General features: G+C 36.4%; 1 protein-coding gene across 1 annotated transcript in view; it reads right to left on the reverse strand.

Moving 5' to 3' along the window:
- PIK3C2G (phosphatidylinositol-4-phosphate 3-kinase catalytic subunit type 2 gamma) overlaps positions 1 to 12,263 on the reverse strand; it is a 184,286-nt gene that overhangs the window by 150,388 nt on the left and 21,635 nt on the right. The window contains exons 6-8 of the mRNA XM_066319528.1: positions 11,017 to 11,087; positions 6,896 to 6,959; positions 1,989 to 2,105 (exon numbers count right to left, since the gene is read on the reverse strand). Coding sequence (XP_066175625.1) covers positions 1,989 to 2,105; positions 6,896 to 6,959; positions 11,017 to 11,087 — 252 coding nt within the window. The remainder of the gene's footprint in view (positions 1 to 1,988; positions 2,106 to 6,895; positions 6,960 to 11,016; positions 11,088 to 12,263) is intronic.

Here is a 12,263-nt window from a genome sequence, read left to right on the forward strand (position 1 = left end):
GAGAATGAGCAATGGAAAACAGGGAACATTCAGAGCAGAGGCTTTTTGTTCATCTCTCTACGACAAGATAGACCAGCTCATAATTTAATTATTTGCCTATTAATAGCCATTTCATCTCAAAAATAAAATCAATATTTGAAGACAAGCAGAAGCAACGTGAACATCTACAAAAAGCCTAAGACTTGAAAAAGATGGCCTTTACCCTTTTGGTTTTATCCCATTATGTAATTTTAGGTGGCATGTGGGGTTTTCTGACTTAGGATGAGCCACACTAATAGGAACTGATTTGTCTCTTTAACCACTGCACCTATTTCCCTACTCAAATTCAGAGAGGATGGGGCTGCAAATGGACCAAGGGATATATAAGCCATTTATAAGAGGTAGTTTACACATTGGGTTCACAGGGCTGACCTGGACACTAAAAGGAAGAATACACAAAACTTTTCTTATCTCAAAAAAAAAAAAAAAAAAGTTTTTAACAAATTAGTCCTGATATATTTCTTCTGCTCTAATTCCTTTCTAAAACAAAGTTCTGATACTTTCCTCTCTATCTTTTAACTTTGTCTACCTCTTAAGAAAGATTCTGGATTGACAAAAACTTGTCTCAAGTACAAGACATTGATCATCCTGGCGCCTCTTAAGAGAGTCTGGAGGTTAACCTAAAAACAAATGACATGAATCCCTTGTTGCTTCCTTTATCTCTTTCTATACAGTATTTGCCCTTTCATATCCAATAAGAGCTTTTCTTAAATGGATATTCTTATTTCCATTTGATTCCACATCATGCCAGATAAAATGTGTGCTAACACAGACTCATTTATGCAGGAATTTACCCCAAATAGCAGCTTCTAATAATTGATGCCAAAACAGACGTTAAGAGATTTAGGGTAATATAGAAGCAACATTTGCAGTGAAGCATGAACTAGGAGGGAAGCAAGAGAAGTCACTTAAGTGAATCAGCTGGTCAGGTCTGAGCAACAAACCAAAAAACCAAAAACCCTAGAGCCATCTTGGTTCTTCCAGTCTTTGGTGTTCTAACACATATAGCAGGCCATGGGAAAAAACCAAAATCAAAACCAAAAGTAAAGAGAAAGGATAAAAGTCTTGGAGGCAGGTAATGGTCTGAATGCAAGCATCACATGAAGTCTGGCATGTTTTTCTAAATAGTATTTGCTGTGAGAAAGAATGACAAGACACCATACAAAGACAGAAGAGAATTCCTCAGTAACTTTTTTACTTTAAAGTGTGAAGAGGGATTTTCCATAGCATGTGGAAAAAATTATCATGACTCACAGTAACACCAGAGTAAATCCAAGAGATTAATGGCTTGATTTTCAGATTTGCTGAGCACCTGTATCTCCAAGATGCTGACTTTTAAAGAGTTTTTGGGAACTCAGGACTTCTATAAATCAGGTCATAGTGACTTGTCTAAGGTCATACCAAAGCAGCTGATGACCAAATTGAGAAGAGATACTGCTCTCCAAAGTCCCAGTTCACAATTACACAGAAATTCCTGGAAAATCCATTTCAGTGTTTTAAGAGCATTTCAGCTAAAATCAGGACTTTTAAGATGCTGGTACACTTTTGCATAAGTAGCAGGGACATTTCAATCTGAAAAATAAAATACTATTTTTGGAAGGTTTTTTAAAATTATTGACAACCTGTACTAAATATCTGAAAATCAAATACTCTGAAGTCACATGATTTGGTAAATAGGTGATGTGGCAAAGAAGAGATTTGTACATTGAGCGGGGACAAGAAAGAACTGGAGGAGAATATCAGTTCCAGTTAAACAAGTCTTCTGGTGCTCCTTTGTCACATCACACATGGTCAACATTCCATTTATTCCAGTGCCTCTGCCCAACACTCATCAAAGGGAAAACATATAACAAGACAGTAAAATGGACTTGATCAATCAAAAAATTAGTGAAACTCATCCAAGTTCCAGTTTTAAAGACAAAAATAGGACATGAACATGCATCTTTTACCTGTGCTTTCACCAAAGCACGGAGTTTCTCGACTGCATCAGTAATTTCTCTGGGTTCCACAAAACAGAGGACACTGCAGATGGCTTTAGCTGCTTCAATCACGTTATCAACATTATTCTATTGACAGGAAAGGAAAAGGAGGTGAAAAAAAGGAAACAGTGGACACATAGCATTTACCAGAAATACCTTACTACAAACTTGTGTTTAGAAAATCCTACCCTCTCAAGCAAAATTCAAACAGCATGGTTTGGTCTGGCTACACTGAAATCAGCACAGGTCAATATTTTCCCAAGACAACAACATTTCTGTTGAAGTCCAATTATCTCCCATCCAAAATGTATGCTTGTCAAAACCAAAATAAATTTCGTATCAAAGACTGATTTTAAGGAAAACCCTTGGTTTCTCTGAACTCCAGGAGTGTAAAGAAACTTCTGAGGGGACCTGAAGCCAAGTGATTCCTGAGCATTCTAGGGTTTTGTGATTCTGTAAATTTATCCTCACTATTGTCTCCTACCCATTTCGGTGAGAGCTGAAAAAAAACCGTGTTCCTCCTAAAAATAGATACTATGTGGGAGGCTGCATCATCTGACACCTGTGGACTGGGTGCTTTTGCAATTAATTTTCTGCAAAATTATGTATTTAGTTAAAGCTGTGGAATCTTATTGATTGTAAATTTAGATATTTAAATATTGCCATATGGAAAAAAAGTTTCTAGATTAAATACTTTGGGGAAGAAAAAAAAATTTTTGGATCCTCCAAGGAAGGAAAACACAATCTTTAAATATCAAGTGCTCCATGTTCAGGAAAATAAATAAATAAAATTTCGTTGGCTTTCTGCATGGTTATATCACTTCATTAAACCTTAAAATACATTCTCTGAACAAGCAGAAGCTCTCCTATAAATATTCTCCTTGTTTCTGTACTGATAAATGTTCCTTTTAGTGCACTATAGCATGTCAATGTACCCATAAAACCATTTTTCTAACTCATGCATTTCATGCCTGAAAAATACAAATTACACCAAGATGAACTTTCAGTTTTCAGGCTTAAGGTCTAGGCTCAGACTGTACTGAGAAGGTTAACACCTGTCATTATTACAAATAAATATAAAAATATCTTGAGCTTACTAATCCCACATTACCTGCTCTGAGCAGAAAACTAAAGCAGGAATGAATTACATGAAATATCCGCAAATATCTGGTGGTCAGATTCTTTTAAGCAAAAGTTGTTGGTTTGTGGTGGTTTTTTGGTTTTTTTTGGTTTTTTGTTTTGTTTTTTTTTTTTTTGTAATTAAGGGCAGAAACACCTTTTACAGGTTCTAGAGTGGAAAAAGGCTGACTCCTGACAATTTTAGACGCTCCTTTGGGATGAAGTTGATTGCTCAGTGGTGAGGATTTGCTATATGTAACACTGACAACCCCAAAACATTATAAATGCTGGTTTATTCTGAGTTGTTGAAGAAAAAAACTGAGTATATGTGTCTGTGTATGTATATTATATATATATATAAAATATATAAATTACTATATAGAGTTTGTAATTAATATTAAATATCATTCCAATTTTGCATTTGATTTAAGTAAGTTTTAATTGAGCATTTTTATTCTTCACAAGCAGAGATGTATTATTAGAAGAAGGAATTTCATTCCTATAAATACAGCTATTCAGGGTAATTTCTGAGCAGTAACAAGCAATAGACATACACAAAAGTAACCCTTGAGCAGAGAAACAGCTCTCTGGATAGAGAAAGATAAAACAAAAACCCAAACCTACCCACAATTTAAATATTTTTGTATGTACATATAAATGCTATTCCTTAAAAGAGAATTGGTATCTTGAGGAATGCATCAATTTCTGTTTAGTATGCTATTTTGTTTATAGATAAACTATCAAAGTATTAATATTTATAGAAGCTACTTTGCCATACACTTCATTTTTATGGTAGATACTTCTAAAGAGCATATTGCAGATGAAGAAGAGTAAGCACATAAAATTATGTGATACGGAATACTATGCATAGTGGCTTCTTCCACACTATTTCTCCACTGGGATATTATCATGTAAAGAGTTTTCTTTTATCATGTGTAGTATATGACATTAATTTTTGTCCTAAAGAAGGAGTGACAGAGATTCATTTTGTAAAAAAAAAATGACAAAAAACATTTTACATCTTCTGCAATTCCAAAAGAACTACAGTCACTAACTTGTAATTTTTTTCCTCCTTCTACATATTTAAATACAGCAGAACCTTAGAAGGATATTTTGGTGTTTCAATAATTTATATGATTAAAAAAAAAGTTATTTTGCTCTAGAACTGCTACGCTCTGTATAAAAAATTTACAAAGTCCTCTCTAGAGTAACAGTACATTTTGAATGGATTTCAAAATGAAGTGCATATAAGCAGTTACCAGGACAATCAAAATTGGCTGCTTATTTGACATCACATATTGTCTGAGAATTTCTTTCAAAAATTAGTTTCAAAACTTACCTTTCAACCCTTGTCTTTGTGCCAGACATCTTAGTTATCTTTTAAAATTTTTTTAATGGAGTCATTATCAATCTCAAAATTAATTTTCCATTTATTTACCATTATGATTAATTAGATTAATAGTGATATTGGGCTTGTCCATAAGACAAAAGTACTGGTGTCTCCATATCTGTGGAAGAATACACTTGTAAAAAGTAGAAAAATGTGCAAAACACTAATAATTTTGGGTTTTTTCAACTGAGGCTCTCAAGGTGTGTCTGGTTAAAACTGAATGCTTAAGGAACTTCCAGCTGAGTACAGAACTTCAGCACTTAGGTGTGCACTCAATTTACAACATGTGAGTAGCTCCCACTGTCCTTAATTCCAGAGTGTCCTGTAGGTGGATTGCGGTGAAGGGGAGAGGAGTAACAACAATCCCAGTAATGTGAATGGGAATAGCTTGGAAAAGCAACAGAATTACTCCTGTGAAGACTCAGGACAAGGGGCAGTTATAACGACCTCAATTTTAGACCTTCTTTAATCAGTCTAATCAGATGTTAGAGAAAATAAGTAAACAAGGGTTCAAAGACCAAATAAAGGGTTCTCATTTTTTGCTTTGTTTACTACATATTTATGAATATTACTTATTGCATTAGAGCTCCATAATTTTTTGAGCCACTAATTAAAGCAAAACATACTTCATGATTCCAGGTTTGAAAAATCTCCAGTCACTGATGCTTCTGAATGAAAATATCCATATGACCTACATCATTAACTTGCAATTCTGTTCTTTTAAGCAATTCACATGGACGTTATTGAGTGTCTCTGAGTAGAAAAGACCTTATTAAAAAAAATAAACTACAGGGAAATTTAGCTCTAGACACACACATATTTGTTGGATGGAATGAATATTTGAAAAATGTACTTCCTCGCCTTTATAAAAAGTTAATGGTTTCGAGAAATTGCTTACTCAATGTAAAAATCTTTAGCAAAAGGAAATTTAAGAGTGCTTCATTATAGGTCTGAGGAATATCTGCACAGTATCAGTTGCAGAGGGAGGATTTCAAAGTCTCATTAATGTTGAGGTTACGGCTTTTTCTGAATTTAGAATCCTCTCACTTTAGGCCCTAAAATTTCAAGTGAACGTGAATAACTACCCTGGTGGGTCTACTTCAGTAAAGAAATATACATGTGCATTTGAGCTTGGGGACCTAACTTTTCCAAATGGTTATGACTGCATCACATTTTATACACTAAACACTTCCCTTTGAGATGATGCTTACAAAGGAAAAATCAGCAAATACCTTCACAGCATCAGACCCAGAGGTGAGCTTTGTAGCCAGCCACAGTTCAACGGCCTTGAAATTTGTGTTCTGCATTTTGAAAATCATCAAAGATTGACACAAAGTGTAAAATGTTTGTATATATCTATATTATGTATTTATATATATTATATATTATTGATATATATTTATGTATTCATGCATGTGTCTGTATGTTTATATGTGTTTCTATATATGAGTGTATATGTATAAAATCTGTACGCAAATGTATGTTTTCTGACTATTCAAAATAGAAATAATAGTAGATCAAGAATATTCAGAGAGACTAAAATCTGAACTCAAATGTAGGTGACACAGTTCTGAAGCAAAATATCAATTTTTATGTTGTAACATATATTTCAAAGAAATCCATAATTTAGGATAATGAGTTATAACTCTGGAAGGGATGCACTGGAATATCTCTGTGCTACATCAGTGTTTCTTGACTTTCACAAATCTTTTGTTCTTTCCATTTTTAAACCCTAGAAAATCAGTTATCATGCCAACTTAAAAGTCAGATCAAATCAGTTATCATGCCAGCTTGGAAGTCAGATCAAATAAACATGTGGTTTCTTCTGAAGTATGACTCAATTTGTCCTTTAGACATTTGTCCTTAAACCATTGGACAGCAGAGAAGATTTCTTAAAGATTTTTCCTTCAAGCATGTAGCATTCAATTGGCAGCCCCCATGCTTTAAAATAAAGCTCTTGGGATCTTTGCTGGCTAAAACTAATCCTTCAAACTACCACGTGCTTGAATCTAAATACTAAATATGTAAACATTAGGCTTGGGGGTTTGCAAAATCAAATAAAAATTTTACAGATCCATATAATGAATTATACCTCTACTAATTCCAAGTATTATATTGTCAACCCAAACAACTCTGGTTTTATTTACAAGTTCCTTGACACTTAGAAACACTTTGATATTTTAAATTTGTAGCATTTTCTTCCTAACCTCAAACCAAGTTTTATTAAGAGAATTTATATCCTTTCAAAGTCAAATTAAGCAGTCTTAATTAAAAGTCTTCTTTAATTGCATCTAAGACAGATTAATAATTAGATACCTTTCATGTATAAGCTAATGCTTTTCTGGTATAGCAAACTGAGAACAAGTACCTCATTTTCCAGCAGATATTCCACTTGACCTCTGTAGTTCATAATAACAGAGATGAGGTTCTGCCTGAAAATAAGAAAAAAAAAAAAAAAAAAAAAGGAAACAACATCAAGTTAATTGGAATTAGATAAAGAAAACAGTTTTGGGTTTGTTGGGGGTTTTTTTTAGACATTTGAAATAATTTGACAGTTGATTTTATGTCAGTATAAAATAAAGCCAAGTGTGTATGTAGACATCATGCAATTGAACCTGGATGGATGTCCCTGTTTTTCTGGTAGTCATTTGCCACAAAGAATAGATGCAAAAAATCTATTTATGCATGAAGATAAAAGTTTCCCCAGTTAAAGAGCTCCAATAAGTGATTTGCTGCTTCAATGGCTGTTGAAACTCCTGTTTATTTTACTTTTTATGGTCAAGCAAGAATTTAGACATTCACTTAAAGAAGGATGCACTCAAGTACATGCTACATTCTTATAGCTAGAGTTGATGATCTTAAAGGTTTTTTCCAACATATATGATTTTATGATCCAATGGCTTCCTTCTCAATTGCTTCACTGACTTAATTTGTACAGTATCAGATAAAACATCTGCACAAGATCTGGAAAACCTCGACACTTCAAAAGTACTGGCTTAGGCACAAGTATAAAACGATGTTATAAAACGGGGCAGCCTCGCTATATAATCCATGAAACTCAATTTGCATGCAGTTCTCAAGTTTACATGCTCAAACTGTTTCAGCAACTGCCTTTTCCATAGCATTCCTAAGCTGAGAATTTGTTTTAATTCTGCAGACAGCCATGCATCACCCTGTGGTTCCATGCTACAGAAGTTGCCACAAAATTTGTACAGGCAGATTGTTGAGTCTTAACAAAGCTTGACTAACGAGGATTATGAAGAGAAGCATACACCTCTCTACACTAAACTTCTCAATTGATGCTTCACCTATAAATCTCACACTTTTAGAACCACAGGCTCTGAGTGCTATCTCCAGCAGTTAACCAGATTCAGATTTTTGCTTTTAAGAAGCATTTGTGTGATTTCCTGTTTTTCAAGCACTCTGAAATTCTTGCTGTTGTTTGTTTGTCAGCTGGAACTAAACAAAAAGCAGGTGCCTGTGAGACAATTTCTTCCTGTATCATCCTCCTCTGTAGGGTCAAACCATCAGGAAAGAAAAAGGAAACCTTAATTCCAGTTTTATACCTTGCTTAACCCACTGATTATTAAAAGGGACACATTATTACCTTGATTGACATCAGAGGTAGTTGGGGTTTACATATTCTTATATGAAAAAGTGGAAATTGCAATTTAAATTCTTTCTTTGTTGTTTGTTTTACTCTATCACTTTATTCTTGTCTTTTTAATTCTACTCTTAATATTCCACACCAATCCTTTATTAAGGTTCTTCCTCTCCAGAAGGCTTAGAAGAAATTTCTCCTCACTCTTCCATCCCCATTGCAGTCTGGTAGCTGATAGTCCCAAAAGCATTTTGACTTTTTTCAGAGCTTGAAAGCAACTAAACTATTTACAGAGAAACTGCGTGTATCCTCATGTATTTTAGTTGGGCTAACTGAGAAATTAGAATTGTAACTACAGGCCAAAGTACAAGTTTCATGGTACATGATTACATTTCCATTATCTATATTGCATGGCAAGGAGAGGAGACTAACAGCACTGAAAAAACCCACAGAACGGAGAAAAGTTAGGTGGCTTTCCCTGTGCTAATACCACAGTGCACTTCCCTGGAGATGTCAACTATTCACTTCCTCCTACAGATACTTTTGCCTTTACAGCTTTTTATTTTCAATCTGCACTAGCTTTATCAAGCCAAGCAGTTTGTATGTGGAGCAGCTGCCTGGAAATTCCTCCTGTAATCCTGTTAAATCATAGCTAATACAAGTTGTTGCTCTGCTTTGACCGACTCTTCAGGCATAACATCTTTTTCACAGCCTTACCCTGCTCGAAAAATATATCTGAGCACATGAGCTTGCCTTCGTGTCTTTCTCCATGCAGGTGAGCATGTTGATTAGTATGGTTGGTGGAAACGCAGGTTACAGAATAATTTCCTAAATTACAATGCTAGTTCATAAAATTAGCATATTTTCCGTCAGTTTTTTTTACCCTGGAGAATTTTCAGTACGAAGTAGCCATAATTTTACATCATTAATAGGAAACAAATCCAGCAAAGTGTAATAATGATTGAAATACCTCTACTAATGCTATCCTGAGTCTTTGTCTGCCAGGTAACTAATGATACCCATATCTTATCACACAGACATACTTCACACTTGTACATCATTATAGCTGTGTATAAATATGGCAAGCCTAATCAACCCATGAACATTTAATACTTTGATGTTAAGGACATTTTTTTTTAGTTTTTAGCCAGCCAATATGGTGCAAGAGTTTTGAAAAAGAAATAAGAAAAGCAACGAGAGAGTCAGTCTTAGCTCCCAGCTGGTTTATATGGGAGGAGGATGACAATTACATAGCAAGTACTTGCAGCTTTCACTTTTCAGTCTCCAGGCAGCAGCACCTACTATGGAGAAATACTAGGTTTGATGCCTTAAGTTTTAGCTTTCATGTTTTTCACATTCTGGGCTGCCCAGGGGTGCAGTTCTGAGCCTCACATTCAGTGTCACTCAGCTCTCTTCACAGAGTAGGGAGACAAAACAAATCCTTGTCCTGCTGGAGACCAGAGACAACTTTCAGGCCCAAAAGAACAAACAACGGTGGCTGAAGGGAGGAACAAGAAGGATGGGACCTCACAACCTGAAGCTGTAATCGGACAATTCAACTCCAATATGCAAATGGACCAAAATTTATACAGGTGTGAGACCTTGTGACTATTTGTCCATTTTGTGACTATTTTTGGTCCACCTTGGGTGTAGCCCTGGTCAGGTCCTGTCCTGCCCAAGGTCTACCCTAAAGGCCTTTCAATAAATGCCTACTTTATTCTCTAGCTCTGTCCAGTCTCTGTTTCAGATCAGCTTTCCCAAGGCATCAGATTCCCCTTCTAAAATGCGGTTTATCACCATTTTGCCTCATGAAACAGTGCCCAAATGCATGCCTGGGCCCAGAGGGTTGTGGTGAATGGAATTGTTGGGAGCTGGTCCCTTGTGATTATCCTCAGGCCTCAGAGTTGGGTCACTCATGTCAAGAAAGTCATTGAGGTGCTGGAACATGTCCAGAGAAGGGAGCAGGGCTGGGAATGGAGTACAGTCCTAATGAAAATAGACTGAGGCAGATGGGATTGTTTAGCCTGGAGAAAAGGGACCTACATCAAATGATCATGTCCTGCAGACATCCTCTGTGCTCCTAAATTTCATACACTTGTCATCTATGACATACATGTCTTCTACTGATCTCTTTATAGCAAGGACCAGAATGGAAATTTAGGCCATGCTCCTAGGAGACCAGATGGGTGCTCAGTAAGCACCAGATATACCCACCTCAAACAAGTCACTACCCCTTGATTTTCCTCTATCTGCTAAATGACAGGTGTGTCATTTAGGTTTACTATTGTTGGCAAAGTACTTTATAACACAGTGATGAAAAACAGTGCAGCTTTTTCATCTAAAAGTGGGATTTATCTAAATGGAATATAATTCAAGGTGAATGAGGAATCTGTCTCATTTAGTGTTTGTCCATCACCGGCTGGCTTTACAATCAGCTTCACTTTGACTGCCAGGTTAAAGGCTCATCATACTTAGCCTCCATTGGAAAAAAAAACAGTTTAAAATCACTGTGAAGATATAGTCATAATGAAGAGCAAATTTATTATTTTTACAATATTTAATATCAAAAATTCTCTAGCAGCAAGGCACACGTGAAAATTTTGACACATTCAATCATGAGAATCTTTCAGAAATATGAAATCCTTAATGAAAACTTCAGTAATATGAAAAGAAGACAATTGGAAAAAACTACATGAATCCAGAAATATTGATTTTTGCTAAGCAATAACTAAGTTCTGAAAATAAAAAGTCTGAAATACCAAACCAATCATCTTTCTCTTTGTTATCATTCCTGTCCCCAGTAGTTCTCAGAACTGTCCTTCAGTGGAAGGAGGATTCCTACCAATATAAACAATTACAAATATAAATACTGCTGAATACCAGCTTACCGAATCAGTCTCCAGGCACAAATGTCTTCTAACAGCTCATTCACAGAGAACCTTCTTTGGTCATCCCCACACTGTGGAAGAGAGGCATATAGTGACATATATTATTCTGAAAAAGAAGAATGTATATTGGGGAGATTTATATGGTATTTTCCAAAGTCAGAATATTCTCAGTTGTGTTCAGGATGTTTTGATGTGAAATTTTGTTTGGTTAATATTTTATGTTACACTGGATGGTACTATACTGGTGAGGGAAAGAGTGTTCAGGAAAACAAGATAACTGGTCTTAGAACTTTAAATTAGATTCACTGGGGGAACAGGATGTTCTGGAATCTAGGCAGGTAGAGTGGAGGCAGCAGTGTATTCTGGTGGCCTGTCTACATGGGAGACATGAAGAAGGCAGACAATGTGGCCTAGGGCACACATCAATTCTGCTTTGATTTCGCATTGAGGTGGGACACAGGGAGAGATGATGCAGAGAGATGTGAGCTGTGAGGGAAAGCATCACCCTGTGCAGCAGAGAGGCTTTGCCACTTGAGGAACCTGGGTATTTCTTCCACCAGCTCTTGTTGTGTCAGAAAATAAGGTATTTTATTAAGTATGTCAGTAGCACTTGAGTATCCAAAGAAAACATCTTCATTGGCAAAGATGGCCCATTGATAAACGGGTGTACAGAAAAAGCAGAAGATTTTAGGACTTGTTTTGCCTCAGTCTTTAATACTGCTGTTAAAATTTGGGCTTCCCAGTCCTCTCAGCTGGAGGAGCATAGCTACAGCAATAGTGACCTTCCCTTTGTGGACACTGGAACTGTGAAAATGGTCAGGTGCAGGAGCTGAATGTTCTTAAGTCCACAGAGCCTTGGTGGGATTCATCCCAGAGTACTAAAGGGAGGGAAAGAAGCAGATAAGAAGAGAAAGGAACACAGTTCATTTGCCAGAAATCTAGAGCAATCATCTAGTGCAACAGCTGGATTATGACATCACCAAATATGGATCCAATCTGATGAGGGATTCACCTAGCAATGGGTTACAATGTCACAGATGAGTCATCTGGGTCAGCCCAGGATTTTTCCCAGCCCTGGCACATCCAGGCAGTATGAGCACCCGAGAGGTCCACTCTCAGCAGCAGAAGGAGACTGGGAGGGGAAACATCCCCCTGGGCAACTGGGTGGCTTTCCTTCTTGAAGGACCTGGATATTTCCACCATTCACCCCCAGGGCAGCCTCTGTCCCTCTGCTTTGCGTGACACCC

The sequence above is a fragment of the Sylvia atricapilla genome, chromosome 5, assembly GCF_009819655.1.
Source record: "Sylvia atricapilla isolate bSylAtr1 chromosome 5, bSylAtr1.pri, whole genome shotgun sequence".
Taxonomy (NCBI): domain Eukaryota; kingdom Metazoa; phylum Chordata; class Aves; order Passeriformes; family Sylviidae; genus Sylvia; species Sylvia atricapilla.